General features: G+C 48.3%; 1 protein-coding gene across 1 annotated transcript in view; it reads right to left on the bottom strand.

The window, feature by feature from the left end:
• Window positions 1-14,087: 14,087 nt before the first annotated feature.
• Window positions 14,088-21,977, bottom strand: part of Lrrc38 (leucine rich repeat containing 38) — a 28,807-nt gene continuing 20,917 nt past the window's right edge. The window contains 1 exon segment of the mRNA XM_052175858.1: window positions 14,088-14,341. Coding sequence (XP_052031818.1) covers window positions 14,088-14,341 — 254 coding nt within the window.

Genomic DNA, 21,977 nt, shown 5'->3' with positions numbered 1-21,977 from the left:
GGACCTTCAGAAGAGCAGTCGGTGCTCTTAACCAGTGAGTCATCTCTCCAGCCCCAGTATTGTCACTTATTAACACTACTTCTATATTTTGTGATAATGAAGAGCAACTCGGCCTCACAGGTGCAGGGCAAGAGCTCAACCACTGAGCTGCTGACTGTCTCAGTCTTAATTTTCTTAGTTCCAGAGATGCAGCCCCAGGCAATGTAGGATTACCTGTGGGAGTCCTGGCAGGGCCCTGATTTCCATTCAGGGACACGAGAACACTGACAGTCTGCAGATTCTGGTAACAGGATTTGGGCCCTTTCAGAGATCCTGCCATAGATAGATAGATAGATAGATAGATAGATAGATAGATAGATAGATAGACAAACTGACTGGAGAGGTGGCTCATCACTAAAGCATTAGTTGCTCTTGCAGACTTGAGTTAAATTTCAAGCACCCACATTGGGTGGCTTGCAACCTCCTGTGATTCATCTCAGAGGATCTGCCCTGCACATCTTCTGTCCTCTGGAGACAGTGAACATATGTAGTTCACAGACAGGCAGGCACACACACACACACGCATGCACATGAACGCACAAATAAAATCAATTAATTAAAAAACTAAGTCACCAAAAATAGCATTTGAAAGGGCGGCCAAGGGTACATCTCAGACAGAGACCGCTTGCCCAGAATCCACAAGGCCCTGGCCTCCATCCTGTGCATCATAGGAAAGAGACACTTTAAGAAATAAATAATTGCTTCTCATTCCATCTTTCTTTAAACACATCCATATTCATGAGAGGGTGCCAGCGAGCTTGTCTGAAAGTTAACTTGCTGTCAAAACATGCTATTTTCCCCCCTGGCACTTAACATTGGTGATCTGACTCCCTATCCCCAGCATCTCTGTACAGTCCAAAGGCTTCTGGGTGAGAAAAAAAATCTATTAACTTCCCATCAAGAACCAGGCTGAGCGCCAGCTCTCTTTCTGACGGGGAAATCTGTGGGAGCAGATTCATGACCTACTTGGATATGGCTGTAGAGAGAAGACTCAACCTTGTTAGAAATTCAGACTCATCTTTCCTCTGGAGAGAGACCAGAGATGCTGCCCCATGCAATGGCCCCTCCCACTTCATTATCCTGAATAGTTTTCAGCATCGAATTGCCCAGAAAAGAAACAAACAAAGGAACAGAGAAAGAAGGAGAGAAACAAAGAAAGACAGAGGGAGACAAAAAAGAAGTTTAGGAGATGAAACTCAAGCAAAGAGCGCCTGTCTAAAATGTGCAAAGTCCTGGCTCCATCCCCAGGCCCACAAAACATAAAATAAAATTAGTTTTTTCCCCTTTCCCCAACCCCAGGGGAAAAGGGAGGGTTGGGGAAGGAAGGAGGAAGAAAGGAAGGAGGAGAAGTGTTGTCCGACGTCTCCGCTGACACCTGTACACATGTGGCACACACCCCCATGGATATATACACGTAAATAAAAATCGATTCATTATTTCTGTTTTATTGCATGTGTACGGGCATTTCTTCTGCACATGTGTATGTGCCCATATGCCCATGGGGGACAGATGAGGTCACTGGGTCCCCCGGGACTGGAGTTAGAGACAATTTTGAGCCACCACGTGGGTCCTGGGACTCAAACCCAGGTCCTCTGAGAAGAGCTGCCAATGCTCTTAAGCAACACGCCATCTCTCCAGTCCAATAAAAACAAGCCTTTAAAAACCGGAGCAGCCGCGCTGTTTTTCACCTGCGCATTGCTTCTGTCAGCAACAGAAATACATTGGGGAATGCGTGTTGTGGTTCATCTCCTGGGAAGCTTGCAGCATATCTACATATCTATCCATCCTGTCGGATCTGAATCCTTTGATGTAGCACCGGAAGGCCTCGGAGCTTGCGAGGCAGCCGAGAATGACCTTGAGTCATCTGTCTACCTTCTCCTCCCAGTGCTGGGATTATAGGCAATGACAGGGTTTAGGGGTCAGGGGTTGTTTGTTTGTCTGTTTGAGACGGGGGTCTTATTGGCATCAATTCACCTACCTCAGCCTTCCGAATGCTAGGATTACAGGTGTGCACCACCACACCAGGCAGCCAGGGTGGGTTTTTTAAATTGTTTTATTATTGTTGTTGTTGTTATATTATTATTACATTGTGTGTATGTGCCTGTGCATATTCACGTGTGTATTGTGTGGTGTGTGTGTGTGTGTGTGTGTGTGTGTGTGTGTCCGCCCCAGAGCAGGTGTGAAGGGCAGAGGACAACTTTCCCAGTCGTTAGGAGTCTCCCTCTACTTTGTTGGTCTCAGGGATCAAATTCACGTCATCAAGCTTGGCGGCTCCAACGTTTACCCGCCGACCATCTTGCCAGCCCACCGCGGCAGGTTTTATGTCGTGGAACGGGGAGTGGGGATGGGGAAGGAAAGTAAAAGCTATTTCTGAAAAATAAAAATGCCATTTTCAAGGTCAGACGCTTCAGAATGCAGTACGCTATACAGCCACACGTGGGCGCGCTCGCTCTGTCCTTAACCTTCCCCCCTCCCACCCCACCCCCCAAATTCTGTGTATTTTTGCGTTGAGTGCTGGTGCATATGGAGGTCAGAAGAAGACGCCAGACCCGGAGCAGTTCACAGTCGTCTGACATGGGTGCTAAGACTCTCACTTGTATCCACTAAAGAGCAGTCCACACATTAACCTCGGAGCCATCTCCTTACCGTCCTTTAGCTTTATTCTGATGCCCTTGGAAGTTTAAATCTATTCTGTGGCTTCATCAAGGCGCGTGATCCAAAAGTTTTTGTTTTCGGGACCTCAAACTGGATTCTCCAGAGTGTCCACAGTGTCCCCGACTGCCTTGAAGACAGTCTGGTCAGAGTGATAAATAAATTCCTTATCCAGGCAGCTCCCCTCCTCCCAGCGCCCTGATCCTGTTCTTGTGTCTGGATCTATCCCAATTCTTTCAGCGGCTCGGCCATTCTTATCCGGTATCAACAGCTCTTTTCTCTCCCTGAGTGGCTTCTGTCTCTTGAATGAACTCCGACTCATCCCAGAGCAGGCCGGGTCTATTGAAGCTGCGGCCGCCGAGCCGGCTGGAAGGAGTGTCGGGGAGAGATAAATCGCAGCTGCATACCGCAGGGGACATTGAGTTGCCGGCCACACAGAGGGAACCTACCGCCCACCCCAACTCCCCGGGATTGAAAGGCACCGACTGCCCTGGCTGGAGTGGCAGCTGACTCGGAACAGCAGCGGGCTGCCTTGAGTTTGGCTGGGGGTGGATGGAGAGACAAGCAGGGGTCCAGGGAGGTGGGGTGGGGGTCTCTCCTCTTTGCTTGTCCTCCTCCGTGTCCCCTGTGACTAGGCCCTCGGGGTCTTATTTTCTCAGAGAAGCCCTCCCTCGGACCTCTGAGTACCTGACCGCCCGTTCCCATCTCTCATGCTATTTATTGGTCCCTTCTCTAGGAGAGGGTTCAGCTGCATGCTGAATCTTCTGGTTTCTTGTAGGAGGCAGAGCCCAGCCATCTTCATCTGAACAGCCCCTGAAGTGGGTCTGCGGCCGCTGCTGCTGCTGCACCTCAAGGTTCTGCATTCAGATCAAGGTGTATGGAAACACAGGAGGAGTCCAGCAGCTCTAGGTCCCCGGGTCATCCTTAGCACCATGACAACAGGATGGAGTGGGAGTGGATCTGAAGCTAAACAGAATTTCTGAGTCTCCTTCTTCACTGAACTCCCCTTCCAGGCGTTGGGAATGGGAGGGCAGAGGTCATAACGGAAAAAGGGCAAAGTAACAAGAAAAGTACTAGTGGGAGCTGGGTACCAACATCCTCTAGGGCATCTGTGCTATAAGGGGCAAGTGAATCCCACTTTTCTTCAAGCTCACCCTGGTCAACTCTGACTAAACAGCTAAATACAGGATGCTCTATAGTGTTTGCTTGTTTCTTCCGTTCAATAGATCCAGAGTCAGGAGCAGCAACCCGTGCCTGCCTTTCCAGCGGTCGGTCGGGTTGTATGTGCAGGAGATCGTGTGTTCAAGGTCACCTTCGGTGTGAACCTAGGTCAGGCCCCATGAAACCCTGACTCAAAACAAACAGCAAAAACCCAAAAGCTCTGGAGCTCTTTAAGCCTGGACCAGTCAGAGCTAGGTAAGGACTTGGGGGAGGGACACGAGCCCTCGCTCCTTTACTGATGCAGAGAGAATTCAGCAGAAGAATCTCCTTAGAATTCAAAGGATGACACTGGGGCAGCAGGCAGGATGTTCCTCATTCTGTGCAGAAGGGAGTAAAGCCAGGCCCTGCCGGACGCGGGGTCTTCCACAGTCTTCCATCTGAAATCAAAATGGACGTCAGAGGTGTATCCCATGCATCGTGCCCTGCATCCGAAGTCCCACTAAATCATCCACACGGGGTTAGTGATATGCCTTGTCCATTTTACAGAAGAGAAACCCAAGGTCAAGGAGTCTAAGTGACTGGACCCATGTTCCACGGGAAGGAGAGAGCTGAGCTCACACCCACCGAGAGCCTCCTGACTCTGGAGCCTTTGCTCCTGTCACAGGGTGAGTTACAGGGGAGGACACTAAGCCCAGAGAACCACCAGGGCAGATCACGTCATTCATTCATTCACTCATTTGTTCCCTGTGTTTTATGAGATAGGGCAGTACCACTTCCGTCAGTTCTCTGTGCCCTTGCCTGGGTCCGGTCTGGATCCGAACTACATACTCCTGAGGCACAGGATACCCTCCCAGGTTTTCCTTGGGGTAGGAAATGGGCCCATCTTCAAGTCCCTCACACCAGCCTCTCCCCTAAGGAACAGACACACAAATCACTCTTAATGACTTTCTACAGCTACCCAGCAAGTACCTACTGGGAGACAGGTGTCCACAAGCACTGTAGAGTTGCAAAGGCCTTTAAGGAGCTCTTTCCATACACCCATCCATGCACCTATCCATCCATACATACATACACCTATCCATCCATCCATCCATGCACCTATACATACACACATACATACATACATACATACACCTACCTATCCATACATACATACATGCATCCATCTACCCACCCATCCATCAGCTATCCACCTACCTGCCCACCCATTTATGCATCTACCCACTCCATCCACCCACCCACCCAACCATTTATCCACCCACCGATCAATCCATCCATCCATCCATCCATCCATCCATCCATCCATCCATCTATCTATCCATCATCCAACAGCAGTTTCCCAACAGAGAGGAAAACAAACAATCATTCAGGATGATAGGACAAATTAGGAAAGGGAGCCCAGAGCTGAGCCATTTCAGGATCGGACTTGGGGAAGGATTCCTGATGAGAGCCATTGGACACTCAGGCCTGAGGACTTTTCCGCTCTCTATATAAGGAGGTAGCCAGACACTAGCATGGCCTCCGGTTTGTGTCACTTTTCTCACTTCCGTAAGCTCACCTGGCTGGTAACTAGTTATTCATATGAAGCAAAAGTCAGGGCTTATTAAGATAAAGATAGTTTTCTTGTTTATTTTTATGCTTATTTCTTTATTCATGTGCTTATTCTTTTTGGTCTTTTTTTTTTTTTTTTTTTTTTTTTTTGTCTTTTTTGAGACAGGGTTTCTCTGTGTAGCCCTGGCTGTCCAGGAACTCCCTCTGTAGACCAGGCTAGCCTAGAACTCAGAAATCTGCCTGCCTCTGCCTCCCAAGTGCTGGGATTGAAAGCGTATGCCACCACCACCCGGCTCAAGGATTTATTCCTACGTCAGGATTTCATTCTTGTCCAGGATGCCTTTTTTGTTGTTCTTATTTTTGAGACACGGCTTCTTTGTGTAGCCCTGGCTACCCTGAAACTCACTGTGTAGACCAGGCTAGTCTCACACTCACAGTGATCCATCATCCTCCGCCCCCTGAGTGAGTGCTAGCACTGAAGGCATGGCCAGTACACACAGCTAGAATAGCTCTTTAAAAGGATTGTAGGTAAGCCAGGGAGTGGTGGCACATGCCTTTGATCCCAGCCCTCGGGAGGTAGAGGCAGGTGGATCTTTGTGAGTTTGAGGCCAGGCTGGTCTACAGAGAGAGTTCTAGGACAGCCAGAACCACATAGAGAAAACCTGTCTTCAGAAACGAGTAACAGTCTTTTTTAGGCGAATAGGAGTTTTACCTGCCACATATGTATACCACGTGTGTACCTGGTATCCTAGGGAGCCAGAAGCAGGCCTCAGATCCCCCTGAAAATGGAGTTACAGGTGGTCAGGATCCACCATGTGGATGGTAAGACTCGAACTCAGTCTTCTGCAACAGCAGCAAGTGTTCTTCACTGCTGAGCCATCTTTCCAGCCTTTCCAGGATGGTTTTGAGCTTCTTCCCCCCCTCCCCCCCCCCCCGAGACAGGGTTTCTCTGTGTAGCCCTGGCTGTCCTGGAACTCACTTTGTAGACTAGGCTGGCCTCGAACTCAGAAATCTGCCTGTCTCTGCCTCCCAAGTGCTGGGAATCCCAAGGCATGTGCCACCCCCACCCCCCACCCCCCCCACCCCACCCCACCCCACCCCACCCCAGCCCCGGCGGTTTTGAGCTTCTTAACCCTTGTGGAACAGCCCAGGCTGGCTGTTTTCAGTCCTTTGTCTTCTAAATGCTGCATGTTTTTCTAGTATGGGCATTAGACTTCGCAAGGTATAGGTTGTGCTTGTTTGGACTTTTGATTTTTGGGGTGTGTGTGTGTGTGTGTTCAACACTCATGCAAAAGTTACAGGACGATTTTCAAGGGTCAGTTCTCTCCTTCCACTATGCAGGGAATTGTCAAGTTTGGTTGGCAACAAGTACCTTTTTCTGCTGACGCATCTTTGTGCATGTTATTGCTTGAGATGTTTTCTTTCTTTCTTTTTCTTTCTTTTCTTTCTTTCTTTTTTCTTTTCTTTTCTTTTTTTCTTTCTTTTATTTTTTTTTCTGAGACAGAGTGTCACTCTGTAGCTTAGGCTGGCCTAGAACTCATAACAACCATCTTTCTTCATCCTTCCAAAAGCTGGAACTACACCGTACACCCAGTGAAGTGCTGACCTGTTCTTGGACAGGGCCATCCCACACTGGTCTTTCCTTGGATGGGGAAGTGGGGAGGGCAGTGTAAAGAGCTGAAGAAGTTGATGCTTCGCTGGACAGATGACCAGGAGCCTTGTCCCTCTCCTCCCCTCCCTTCCCAATGTCACGCGTGTCCCCCAGTAAGCAATCAGTCACTTTAGAAGACATGGGATTAGCTAAAGAATTGGCTTCTGAGAGGACCCATCAAAATGGCAGGCTGACCTTAGTTTCGGCACAGAGTCAATGAGAGAATAAATCCCCGGGAAACCAAAGAACCTGAAGCAGTAGTCTCCTTTGGGAGCAGGTGGTGGACAAGGGCAGACGAAGGATACCCTTTCCTACTTCTCTGGGTTTTAAGCTCTTTTTGCGCCAAAAGTCTGTCCAAGTAATTAACAGAAGTAATTAGGGGTCAGATGGTCACAAATGAAAACCACTCAGCACGCCATCACGATGCCAAGACTGTTTGTGTCAGGTAGACAGAGCTGCTCTGATGTGGCCCAGAGGTTCACCTTTGTTGTCTCTGCTTTGAAGGGGAAAGCCCTGGTGAGGTCCAGGGTTACATCCGTAGTCAGCTGTCCAAGCTGCACTAGACATGTGCATATTCTCAGACCAAGAACATTGACACAGCTCCCGACAATCACCGTAGCCCTGAGCTCAGAGCTGTGCCCCGTGTGTCTTCTGCAAGACGAAGAGGGCTCTTTCTTTGATGTACTCACAGCACTGATCATCTTGGCCACATTCCTCACAGAGTATGGATGGCTTTCAGATCTTTGAAAACGGAAGGAAATCAATCACTTATCTATCTGCTTAGTTACGTATCACCCATCCACCCACCTGTCCATTCAAACCACGCACATACTCACAACTGTCCTCTACGATCCACCCACCTGGCCATACACCCTGCTGTATATTCACCCTCCGAATGCAGCTCACCAGTTTCCTACCCATCCATATATTTCCCCATAGCCCTCCCAATATACATCCACCTGAACGGACATCTGCTGACCCTGGCCCACGCATTCACCCATCCTTTGTCCCATGCACCCATATCTTTACTTGTCCACATACAACCAACCCACCCATCTATTCATCCATCCACCTGGCTGTGTAACTTCCTATCTGTTTACCCATACGTGCAACCCACCCATCTATCTCTCCTTCCAGCTACCCATCCACCCAGATGGAACACTCTTCCATTCACCCACCCACCCACCTATTTTTATGAATCAATATGAAACCCACACAAGTGCCCATACTTCATCCATCCATCCATTCACCCACCTACCCATCTATCAGTACATTTCCTCCATCCACTCGTTCACAAATATTTATTAGGATTGTGCCAAGTTCAAGGCCAGTCTTCACTGGGCATGGAAGAAGAAGAAGAGGATTCTTGGGCTTTGTTCCTGCAGTTTGGGATCTAGTCCAGAAGGATTGTGCACTAGCAAACAACATCCCAGCAGACAACCATGAGAACCAAACAGGGTGCGATGGTTTGTATCTGCTCGGTCCAGGGAGCGGCACTAGTAGAAGTGTGACCCTGTTGGAGTAGGTGTGGCCTTGTTGGAGTAGGTGTGTCACTATGGGTGTGGGTTTTAATACCCTACTCCTAGTTCCCTGGAAGTCAGAATTCTGAAGGCAGCCTTCGGATGAAGATGTAGAACTCTCAGCTCCTCCTGCCTCATGCCTGACTGGACGCTGTCATGTTCCTGCCTTGATGATAATGGACTGAGCCTCTGAACCTGTAAGCCAGCTCCAATTAAATGTTGTCCTTATAGGAGTTGCCTTGCCGGGGGTGGTGGTGCATGCTGCGCCTGTAATCCCAGCACTCTTGAAGGCAGAGGCAGGCAAATTTCTGAGTTCAAGGCCAGACTGGTCTACAGAGTAAGTTCCAGGACAGCCAGGGCTATACAGAGGAACCCCTCCTTGAAAAAAAACAAATCCAACACCCCCCCCAAAAAAACGAGTTGCCTTGGTCATGTTGTCTGTTCACAGTAGTAAAACCCTAAGACTCAAGGTAAGAGGGGATTACAGCTCTCCATACAAACAGGATCTACATACATGCATGCATGCATACATACATACAAACATATATGCACATATATATGTGCGTATGAAGATATATCAGAGTTTACAAAGGGAATTGGCTCACTAAATTTTGTAAGCTAGGTCCCACCATTTATTATCTAAAAGCTTGAGCCCCAGGGAAGCCAATGTCTCAGTCCATATCCAAAGGCCTGAGACTCAGAAGCCAACCATGCAAGCCCAGAAATCCAAAGGCTGGAGAACGTGATGTACAAAGAGAGAAAATGAGACCCGAGTTCTATAAGGCAAAGTTGGATCATTTTGTTTTCTTTGGACCCTCAGATATGGGCTGGGCTCATCCACACTGCAAGTAAGTAGTAAATAATCATGCTCTGACTCTGCTCGGACATGCCCTCTCAGACACACCAGAAAAGATGCTATAGCATGGAGAGGTGGCTCTACAGTTAAGAGCACTGTCAGCTCTTCCAGAGGTCCTGAGTTCAATTCCCAGCAACCACATGGTGGCTCAGAACCATCTGTAATGAGATCTGGTGCCCTCTTCTGATGTATCTGAAGACAGCAACAGTGTACTCACACATATGAAATAAATAAATCTTAAAAAAAAAAAAAAGATGCTATATCACTTATCTGGGCATCCTTTAGCCCAGGAAAGTGGAAAGTGGAAAGTGGAAAGATGACTCAAGTTTAGTCATCACAGAGGGTGGACAGTCGGGGGTTCCTGGGCTGGGCAGGAGAGGCCCCTGATGAGGTAATATTTAGATGAGACGTGGGTGCCAAGTGGGAATGATGATCTAGGGAAAGAGCATATGGAGGAAGTCAGGTAGAATGGCCTCAGCCTCCCCTGGGACAAACTGGGGCTGTGCAGGGGACCTAAGATGGAAGGAAGTTGGACAACCCCAGTAGTACAGGACTATCCTCTGGGCCAAACTGCTGCCATCTTCAGGAGTTCTGCTGGGCCCACTTGCAAAAGAAAAGTCACAACAGGGCTTTATTGACTGTGGACATTTTCACCCAGGGAAGGGATCTTCTCTCAGAGAGGCTTCACAGCTTAAGGTCCCGCAGGATGTGCCCTAGACTATGCAGAGGAGACATTACAATATTATGCCCGAATGCAGCAAAGCCCCTTCAGACTTTCTCTCCCTCGTTGCTAACTGCGATATATAAACAAGAGCTCAAATACACACAATTTCATGTGATGATCAACTTCAGTTTGCCTATGTGGTCTGCTCAGCAGAAGGCTACCTTCTTCCTCAAGAGTCGGAGCCCACTGAGGTGCTGAGGTTGCCTTGGAAACCAGATAAGAAGTCAGCCCATGGTACTGGCAAGTAGAGGGGTGATTGAGAGTCTTGACAAGATTTCTGGGGATAGAGAAGAGGAGAGAAATACTAGAAGAAGAAAGAGGAGAGGGAAGCTAGGAAAGTAAGAGAAGAGGAAACATGAGATTTAGCTTGAAGCCATCCAATCAGAAGCCTCTAGGAGATCGTGGTTAGCTTCATGTGTCAAGTTGACTGAGATGTAAGGTGCTCAGATATGTGCTTCATCCAAAGTGTGTCAACTGCAGCTGTTTCTAGCCCCAAATCAACACTTGAATCGAGTGATTGTGCAGCATGATGTTGGCGTCATTCAATCCATTCAGGTCCTGAGCAAGTCACAATGGCAGCAGAGGAGAAACACTCTCCCTGACTGCCGAATGGAGCCTTCCACTGCCCTGGCTTGGGACTGCAGTATCAACTCTCCTGTCTCCAGCTTGCCAACTGCAGAACGTGGTACTTGTCCCCACCCACCTCTGTGAGCCAGTGCCTTCAATAACGCTCTTGATACAGCTCCTCCTGTATGCCATGTTTCTCAGGTGATCGCTGAGGCACACAGCATCCAACTGCTCTGGAATGCCTCCTATGAGTTATTCTCTGTCGTGGGACTTCACTTATTTCCTTAAGAGTCTGCTACTGCTTCCCACGTGATAGGTTTTTTTTCCCTTGTATTTTAAAGAAAAAGGCATGTTTCTAATGTGGTGTGCCCATGTGATCCAATGCAACCCAGAACCTGGAAGTCAGCAAGTGCTCAGTAATAATCTCGGAAGCAAGACTTTGTTCTTTCTTTCTTTGTATGTGTGTGAGCTTATGTGTACTGTGTGCATGTAGGAGCCCCTGGAGGCCAGGAGGAGGCATTGGCTCCTTAGAAGTAGAGTTGCAGATGGTTGTGAGCTGCCATGTGGGTACTGGGACCCAAATCAGGGTCCTCTGCAGGAGACACAACTGATCCACCTGCTGAGCCGTCTGTCCAGCCCTGACTTTTAGTCCTATTGAGAGAGGATTGCTTGAAGCCCAGACTGGCCATGAACAACTGACCCTCCTGCCTCTATCTCCCAAGTGCTGGGATTATAGGAGTGCACCACACTGCACCTGGCCTTTAAGGTGCACATTATGAACAACAAAGGAGTGGTTCCTAAAATACCCTGGCAATTTCTGAGAAGCTTCTGGTCCAGGTCCTGACCCCCGAGCCCCACTCACTGTAGCCAGCACACGTCATCTTGCATTAACCCACTGGGGCTGAAGACATGTCTGCTTCATACTATCTCTGAATCAAAGTGCTGTCTCCCTCACTCCAGAAAACACTGTCACAGCCTATGTTCCAAAGAAATGTCACACACACCCCGAGGCCACTGATGACACTGGTGGAGGTTGTTCAGGGGCCAAAAACCCTGTGTAAGGTTTTTGTTCTGTTTGTTGGTTTTGAGACAGGATCTCACTTGTACTTCGTAGGTCAGCCAAGCCTCAAACTTGAGGCAATCCTCCTGCCTGCACCTCCTGAGTGCTGACTGGGATAACAGGCCTGTGGTATCATGCCAACTTTTTTTTTTTTTTTTAACTCAGGGATTTATTACGTAGCTTGTAACCCTGACTGGTTATACAAGGTTTATACAAGGAAACAAAACTATCACTTGGGAAAGCAGTAGGCATAAATGAAGTCCCAGGACAGAGAGTAAATTGTAAGAGGCATTCCAGGTGAGCCTGACTCAATAGAGCTCTGTTTCTACCTCATGGGTGCTGGGACTAACGGTGTGTGGCATCACATCCCAGTTTTGGTTCTTGTTGTTTTGTTTTGCTTTGCTTTGCTTTGCTTAATGAACAATGTATTGGCCCAATGCAACCTTCTTATTGACCTCCCGGCTTCTAGAAGCGTTTCCGAAAACTTCTACAGCTAATAGGTCGAAGACCACTCCGACACAGAGGAAGGCTCAGCTCTCGGCTGAGATGGGACTCCCGAGGGAATCACCCTGACGGTACACGACGGAGAAGACTGACGAGCAAAGTGGCCATCGAAACGTGGCGCCATGCTTGTCAGTCCTCTGCAAGGTGCTGTCTCTCAGGACTGGAGTCCAAGTGGTAACAACACCTCCCTTTCCCAGCCTATTTACCAACAGACAACAGGCACCCTTGACAACGCCTAAGCTTTTATTTTTGGTAACATTTCAGTTAAAGATGGTGTCCTCGGGGCTGGAGAGATGGCTCAGTGGTTAAGAGCACTGACTGCTCCTCCAGAGATCTTGAATTCAAATCCCAGCAACCACATGGTGGCTCGCAACCATCCGTAACGAGATCTGATGCCCTCTTCTGGTGTCTGAAGACAGCTACAGTGTACTTACACATATAATAATAAATAATTAACCAGGCAGTGCTGGCACACACCTTTAATCCCAACACTTGGGAGGCAGAGGCAGGCGGATTTCTGAGGTCGAGGCCAGCCTGGTCTACAGAGTAAGTTCCAGGTCAGCCAGGGTTACACAGAGAGACCCTGTCTCGAAAAACAAAAACAAAACAAAAAAAAAAAAAAAAAAAAAAAAAAGGAGCTGGGCGGTGGTGGCGCACGCCTGTAATCCCAGCATTCTGGGAGGCAGAGGCAGGCGGATTTCTGAGTTCGAGGCCAGCCTGGTCTACAGAGTGAGTTCTAGGACAGCCAGGGCTATACAGAGAAACCCTGTCTCGAAAAAAACAAAATAAATAAATTAAAAAAAAAAAAGGATGGTGTCCTAGTCCCTTAAGCTGCTACCTTCCCCCTCCCTCACCCCATCCCCCAAAAATCACAGACATGAGGGTGTATAAATAACAAACATTTATTCTTCTCAGTCTGTGAGGCTAGAAGGTAGAGGCTGGGGCACCAGTATGGTTGAGTTCCTGTGAGAGACCCCTTCCTGGTTTATAGACCCTCTCACGGGGTCCTCACCTGGTAGGAGGGGCAGGGAGGCCTCCAAAGTCTGAATTATAAGGGCACTAAACGCACTGAGTCTCAAGACCGAATCCTATACAAAACACCCTGAAGGAACGGGTCCCGCCAGGAACTCCTTGTAAACCTCCACCTCAGGTCTCCGTCCCCAGCCCCCCAGCTCATGCTGCTGGCTCAGGTCATCAGGCACCCACTCACTGTTCATCACATTGGGTTTGAGGTCTCATCACAGCAACACGGGGGAGACAGACATTGTCTATGGCAAATACGTGTGTCTGCTCTGGGTCTAACGTCTCAAGGCTGCTGGGATCTTCTACAGAAGAAAAGGATTCCTGCTCCCACGGAGGATGAGCTCAAGGTGAATCTACACTGAGAACGCTACTGTCTTTTAGGGGGGAAGTGGTTCGTGGTTCATAGTGCAGCTTGTAATAAGAACGGCCCAAACACCGCTGAGGTCAGAAGCTGTGAGCTCTCAACTTCAGCTTGGGAGGATTGGTAAGCTGTAAGCCATGAAGCCTGACTTGGTTATCTTCACACACCTGAGTCCCCGCCCCCCCCCCCCAGTCTGGGGTGGGCTCTTGCTTAAGAGTGAATCTCTCCGTCCTTCCTGCATCTCTACTCTGCTGATTCTATACTCTGGGATCGGCTATCCCAGCAGTTGCGTCTAGGCAAGCTCCATCCATCCCGTTTACTGCCTGGAGTGATGCGATTCCTCTATCTTCAGCATCAGTCTCCCTCGGAGAGGTGCCGCTGGCCAAGTGTGGGAAAGCGAAGAGCGGGAGGAGGCGGCTCAGTCATCTTCATCGTCATCCTCATCCTCCGTGTCCTTGTTGGGGGCGCACCTCTGGAAGCACTGCACCACAGTGGCCAGGAAGAAACTGGATATGATGGCAGCAATGGACACAGCCACCCCGGAGAAGATGATGATGAAGAGGTCGGTGAGAGACAGGCTGAACTTACACTCGCTGAAACTGGCTTCGGACAGCTCCCGCAGGGCCACCCTCCGGTCCTCCATGGGCAGCGAGCACTGGATGGCATCGAGGCCTGGGGAGAGGTGGGTGGAATGAGAGAGGGTTAGGCTGCAAGCCTGTGACTGCTCAGAGGTACCTCAGGGGACTTCTCACAACACTTGGCTTCAGTAACATAGCTCCACAGGTTCAAATCTAGGCTTGAGAGCCCAGGCTTCAATTCTGGAGACTTCCTGTTACCTGCGGAGATATTTATAAGGTGCGCTTTTTCCAGGGAGAAAATGGAAGACACTCATTTGACAGGAAGCTTAGCGACTGTCGAGCCTTGCTTACCTTTGGTGCCTTAGAATACTCAGGAAAGGCTCCTGTTCTCTGTTTCTGTGTTTCCCAGCTACAAAGAGCTCACCCCCGATCCTTTCTTAACATCATCTGAGAGTAAGGATGCTTTCTTCCAACCTTCTTAATGAGACCCCTTGTGCCCAGCAAAGAACATTCTCACTCACTGCCCAGCACCCCAAACCACTCTTGGGGTTCTTACTAGTGTGCCTCATCTTCTCCAGCTCAGAAACAAAGATGGAGAAAGAATATTTGAGCTTCCTCCCTCCTTCAGTGCTGGTCCATCCCTCGTACACCCACAGCTGCCACAAACTTGTATCCCTCCCAAGGGAACAGTTGCCTAGCAACTCTGACCGCTCCCTAAATCAATGCAGCTGCTTTATAGACCCAAGGATTTAGACAACCAGAGCTCTTTGGTTTATACTTGGCTTTGATTTTCCATATACGAATATATTTTTTTGAGGCAGGGTAGCCCTGGATGGCCCAAAACTCACTATATAGACCAGTCTGACTTCCAAATCACAGATATCTGCCTGCCTCTGCTTCCCAAGTTCACCACACCTGGCTTCCTTATAAAGACTGACACATTAAATGTACAAATTAATGGAACTGACTTTCTAGTCATATATATGCATGTACTGAACATTGATTCTGTTCATCCTACTGCTTCTAGTCACAGTGAGTGCACGTGTGTCTGTATGTGTGTCTATGTGTGTGTGTGTGTGTATGTGTGTGTGTATGTGTGTGTTTACATGTAGTGCCCCTGAAAGCCAGAGGCATTGGATCATCTAGAATTGCTTGACATAAGCTACTGGAAGCAGAATTCAGGTCCTGTGAAAGAGCAAATAGTTTGTGCTTTTAGTTGCTGAGGCATCTCTCCAGTCCCATTTAGTTCAACCTTTTCTTTTCTTTTCTTTCCTTTTCTGTTTGTTTGAGACAAGGTTTCTGTGTAATAGCCCCAGCTGTCCTGGAGTTCACTCTTGTAGACCAGGCTGGCCCAAAACCCACAGAAGTCTGCCTGTCTCTGCCTCCCAAGTGTTGGGATTACAGGAGTGAGCCACCACACCCATCTTTTTTCCCCCACTAATTTACTCATTCACTTTACATCCCAATCTCAGCCCTCCTCCTCCTAGTCCTTCCCCAAACAGTTCCTCTCCCCATCCCCTATTCCTTCGTATCCTCTAAAGGGGAGGCCCTCACTGGATTCTAACCCTGGCACATCAAGTCACTGCCCACCCTCTCCCACTGGAACCAGACAGGCAGGCTGGGAAGATTGCGTCAGGGAGAACGGGATCCACAGGCAGGCAACAGAGCCAGGGGCAGTTCCCGCTCCAGTTGTTGGGAACTGGCCTGGAGACCAAGCTGCACATCTGCTGCACATGTGTGGAGTTGGGGAGGTGAGTCCAACCCATGTATGCTCTCTGGTTAGTGGTTCAGTCTCTGGGAGCCCTCCAGAGTCCAGACTAGTTGACTCTGTTGGTCTTCCTGTGGAGTTCCTATCCCCTCCAGGTCCCTCAATCCTTCCCCAAACTCTTCCACAAGACTCCCCAAGCTCCATCTAATGTTTGACTGTGAAGTCTCTGCATCCGTTTTCATCAGCTACTAAGTGGACCCTGTAAGAGGACATTTATGCTAGGCTTCTGCCCATGAGCAGAACGGAGTATTATTAATAGTGTCAGGGACTGGTTCTTAGCCATGAGATGGGTCTCAAGTTGAGCAAGTCATATGTTGGCCACCCCTTCAGTCTGCACCATCTTTGTCCCTGTACTCCTTGTAGGCAGGACACCATGTCTATCTTCACCGTGGATTCCTTTGTTCTTTTCTTTCTTTTACACTTCCTCCTTTTCCCCCTCCCTGTCCCCTTCTTTCCTTTCACCTTCCACCCTCTCTGTCTGTCTGTCTGTCTGTCTGTCTTGGTGGTGCTGAGGATAGGAGCCTGGGCCTTGCTCATCATAGGCAAGCATAGTACCGTTGAGCTACATCCTGAGCCATTGACTGTTTCTTAAGAAGCTAGAACTGCACAGCAGGAATGGGTCGTAGCTCCATTGGCAGACTGCTTGCCTCGTGCACAGAGCCTTGGTTTCTCTCCCAGTACAACATACTGCATACCTATAACATTGAAATTTGCAAGCAGGAAGATTGGGCCAGGAGAGATGGCTCAGTGGTTAGGAGCACCGACTGCTCTTCCAGAGGTCCTGAGTTCAAATCCCAGCAACCACATGGTGGCTCACAACCATCCATAATGAGATCTGATGCCCTCTTCTGGAGTGTCTGAAGACAGCTACAGTGTAGTTATATATAATAAATAAGTAAATCTTTTTAAAGAAGGAGGAAGATTGGGCCAGCCTGAGCTACATGGAATTTTGTCAGAAAAAAAAAAAACAAAAAAACAAAAAAACATGGAACCAGAGAGATAGTCCAGTGGTTAAGAGTACTTTCTGCTCTTCTAGAGTATCTAAGTTAGGGTCCATGCACCCATGATAGCTCACAACTGCCTATCATTCCAGCTCCAGGGGAATCTAATGCCTGTTTCTGGCCTACACACACACACACACACACACACACACACACATGAAAATTAAAAATTAGGCATACGTTTTTTTAAAAAATCATATTCCAACATACTCATTCTGAGCATTTGAAAAGCCTTTGAGCATCAGTGAAGTTCTAAGATTTCCCTAGTGGGACTCCCTAGCTCTTTCTTCAGTGCTAAAATCAGTCAGTCTGCCTCTTCTTGATAGCTACGTTAGCCTCTAGCCAAATGCCCTCAAAACAAGAAAGAAGAGTCCAGCCGGGGCCTGAGCAGGGTTCTAAGAGCCGCAGGCCACACGCAGCCCTCAAGCCCCTAGTGGGTCTCAGCTCAGCTTTCAAGCCGTAGCCATGCTCACCCGTAGTGCGCACCTTTAAGCCCAGTCCTCTTCCCAGGCTGCAGCTCCCTGAGTCAATTCCGATTTCCACAATGTTCTTTGTGCCTCGAGATTAGCCTTGGCATTTTTACAAAGCGGCGTTTTTAGAAAATGTCATTTCACATTTCTCTGTGGCTGGAAGAAAAGGGCTTATTTGGGAAACGGCCGCGCAACTCACCAGGGTGGAGGCTGGGCTACGTGCTCAGTTGTGATAAGATGTCCTGACTTAACGGCTCTCCCGCGCTCACAAAGGCCGGACAAAGGAGAGGGACTGGGCAAAGACCATCGGCAGGATGGACGAGGCCAGGCAGAAGAGGGCAGAGATCTGTCCTTGGAGCCATCTGCAGCGGTACCCATGACTGGTGCTGGGCTTCAGTGTTGGGGTCTGTGACTTCAGGGTTCCCTTCTCTCCTTAACAGTGTCTTATCATAGACTGGGTTTCTCAATCTGGAACTGTTTTTGTTTGGGTTTTATTACTGTTGTTTGCTTGATAGTTTGATAGTTTTCTCTATGTATATAATGCATTTAGTCATACACACACACACACACACACACACACACACAAACACACACAGCCTTTCCCGATCTCATCCCCACCCCCAATGGCTGGCCTCAAACTGAGAGATCCACCTACCTTTGCCTCCCAACTGCTGGGATTAAAGGCATTTGTCACCATCACCTTGCTATCTATGCTTCATGTGTCGTCCACTGAGTTAATTAGAGTTGTGGTTTACTGATTGATTGATTGATTGATTGATTGATTGATTTAAAGTTGGGGCAGGGTATGCACATACACACACACAAAAGACCAGACAGGTCAGATCCCGGAGCTGAAATTACAGGTAGCTATAAACTATATGGTGTGGGTGTTGGGAATTAAACTCCAGTCCCCTAAGAGCAATTCACTGTCCTAACCACTGACCTGCTTTTCCAGCCCCTGGGTTTTGTTTTTGAGGCAGAGTTTCATGTATCCCAGACTAACCTTGAACTCATATGTAGCCATTCAAACTCACCTGCTTCCACCTCCAGAAGTGCTAGGATTACAGGCATACTCCACCATGCCTGGTTTGTGTGTGCTGGGCCTCGAACCCAGGGCTTCCTGCATACTAGACGAACACTCCACTAACTCAGCTGCCTCCTAAGCCCAAGCGCAGGACTGTTGGCACGTTGGATAGGATCTCGTCCTTGACTTGTGCCATCCATGTGATTTAGGATATTAACATCCCATCCTCTTTACAGGAAATGCCAGCAGGACCCCAGCCAGTGGGGCACCGGAAGTGTCCCCAGGAGCCAGGTGTGTTTGTATCTTCAGCACTTGAAAAGTGGAGTCATGAGGATCAGAAGTTCAAGGCCAGCCCAGCTGTATACTGAGGGCTATATGAAATCTTGTCTCAAGAAAACAAACAGGAAAGTATCTCATTTAAGCAACCAATTGAATAAGTATGTAGTATGTCTTAGTTTTTTTTTTTAATTTTATTTTATGTGTTTTGCCTGCATGTATATCTATGCAACATGTACATGCAATGCCCACAGAGTCCATAAGAGGGCTTCAGATCTCTTGGAACTGGAGCTATGGTTGCTGTGAGCTAACATGTGGGTGCTGGGAACTAGACCTAGGTCCTCTGCAAGGGTAGCCAGTGCTCTCAATCACTAAACCATCTCTCCAGTTCCATCTAGAATGGTTTCTATTGCTGTAATAAAACACTAAGCAAAACCAACTTGGGAGAGGGGGATTCATTTTGCTTTTAGATTACAGTCCATCATCAGAGAAACCAGCACAGGAACTCGAGACATGAACATGAAGGCAAGAACTGAACAGAGGCCATGAGGGGTGCTGCTCCCAGGCTTGCTCCCAGTGACTTGCTCAGCCTGCTTTCTTGTGCAGCCTAGGACACCAGCCCACCACAGTAGGCCGGGCTCTCCCATACCAATCACCAATTAAGAAAATGCCTCCAAGCTGGGCAGTGGTGGCACATGCCTTTAATCCCAGCACTTGGGAGGCAGAGGCAGGTGGATTTCTGAGTTCGAGGCCAACCTGATCTACAGAGTGAGTTCCAGGACAGCCAGGGCTACACAGAGAAACCCTGTCTCGGAAAACTAAAAAAAAAAAAAGAAAAAAAGAAAAAAAAAAGAAAGGAAGGAAGAAAGGAAGGAAGGAAGAAAGAAAGAAAGAAAGAAAGAAAGAAAAAGAAAAGAAAGAAAGAAAGAAAGAAAGAAAGAAAGGAAGGAAGAAAGAAAGAAAGAAAGAAAAGAAAAAAAGAAAAGAAAATGCCTCCAGGGCTGGAGAGATGGCTCAGTGGTTAAAAGCACTGACTGCTCTTCTGAAGGTCCTGAGTTCAAATCCCAGCAACCACATGGTGGCTCACAACCATCCATAATGAGATCTGATGCCCTCTTCTGGAGTGTCCAAAGACAGTTACCGTGTACTTACATATAATAAATAAATAAATCTTTAAAAAAGAAAGAAAGAGAGAACAAAAGAAAGGAAGGAAGAAAGCAAGAAAGAGAGAGAGGAAGGAAGGAACAAACAAACAAACAAACAAAATGTCTCTAAAGACAATCTCACAGACCACTCTGGTGGAAGTATTTTCTGGATTGAGGTTTCTCTTTTCCTAGATAGCTCTAGTTTGTGTCAAGTTTGTGTCAGACACCTAATCGGGACATGTAACTATGAGACGGCCCACTCTTCCTTGAGGAGCCCACACATACCTGGGTGTTCTTTCCAGGACTCTTTGAGTGTATGTGTGTGTCTGTCTGTCCTTCTGAGCCCCCTTTCTCTTATAACTTTCATATTTAAATCTATACTGAAATATCTTTAATAAATTCAATTTCACAAACTGGCCACTCCTGAAATTCTTTGTTTGCATTGAATCAAAACTCCTGGTGTTCCATGACTGGGACTCCCTAAAGCCTGGGAGACCTTCCTCAGTTAGCTAGAGTGACAATGGGGCGTTGGGGGACTGTGGTTCCTGTGCCCCAGAATACTGACAACTCCACAGGGCATGGACCTGCATTATCTCATTACAGCTACAAACTGGGTCACCCAGACTAATTGTAGCTGGTTATGGTGCCTCACATATGTAATCCCAGGGTACTCAGGAAGCTAAGGCAAGAGAATCAAAAGTTCAAGGTTAGCCTGAGCTACACAGAGAGACCATGTGATAGAATAAAACTTAAATAAACAAACAAACAAACAAAAAGATTGTGGGTATAGCTCAGAAGCAGAACTCTCCCTGCCTGGCATGCACAAGGCCCTGCTTTCGGTCCCCAAGACTATACACATAACAAACCAAGAACTTCCATCTAGAACACAGTAGAGCACGGAGCATCATGGCATGTGCCTGTAATCATAGCACAGCACTCTGGAGGGCAAGGTGAGGCAGGAGATTAAGGGATTGACGCTAGCCTGAGCTACAAAATATAAGGCCTTGTCCCAACACACACACACAAATACACACACACACACACACACACGATGTGTGCTCTCACAGCTGTGGAGTTACCTCTGAAGAGACTAGGGGAGACCAGGGGAGAGAGAGCCCGTCCTTTCCACCTTTAATATTCTTGGGCTTGTGCCTGCCTCATGTCACTCTCTAGCCTGTCTTCCCAGGATCTTCTGCTCCATGTCTCTGTCACTCAGATATCTCTCAGCCTCTCTCCTACAAGGACATTTGTCATTGGAGTGAGGCAGTCATCCCCCAAGCCCCGCCCCCACCCTGCTCCCTCACCCCAACCTAGGATGGTCTCATCTCTAGACTCTTAAAGCTAATCACAGCTGCAGAGACTTTTTCTAAATAAGGTCACCATGACAGCAGAGTCAGGCTCCATAACCTTCAGGGCTCACAATTCAGCCCCCTACCAGTAGCATCTATGTAACCGTCCCCCACTTCCCATTGTTGACACCCCCACTCTGCCAGGTTTCTCAATCTCTCCAGGTTTCTTTGGGGGCAATGACCTCTTACGACTGAGTGTGTTTGATGCTTTGTATATGCTTGTCCCAGGAAGAGGCACTGTTGGGAGGTGCAGCCTTCTTGGAGTAGGTGTGGCCCTGTTGGGGTGGGTGTGGCCTTGTTGGAGTAGGTGTGGCCCTGTTGGGGTGGGTGTGGCCTAGTTGGAGTAGGTGTGGCTCTGTTGGGGTGGGTGTGGCCTTGTTGGAGTAGGTGTGTCACTGTGGGTGTGGGGCTTTAATGTCCTTGTCCTAGCTGCCTGGAAGTCAGTCTTCCACTTTAACAAGAGTTGAAGATGTAGAACTCTCAACTCTGCCTTCATCTTGTCTGCCTGGAGGCTGCCATGCTTCTGCCTTGATGATAATGGACTGAACCTCTGAACCAGTAAGCCAGCCCCAATTAAATGTTGTCTTTACAAGAGTTGCTTTGGTCATGGTGTCTGTTCTCAGCAGTAAAACCCTAAGACAGTGTGCTTTTAGCACAACTCCTTAGAACTGCTTGCCAGCTGAGGAGAGAGTGAGCG

Source organism: Apodemus sylvaticus, chromosome 3, assembly GCF_947179515.1.
Source record: "Apodemus sylvaticus chromosome 3, mApoSyl1.1, whole genome shotgun sequence".
NCBI classification, from domain to species: domain Eukaryota; kingdom Metazoa; phylum Chordata; class Mammalia; order Rodentia; family Muridae; genus Apodemus; species Apodemus sylvaticus.
This window is presented reverse-complemented; position numbering and strand designations above follow the sequence as displayed.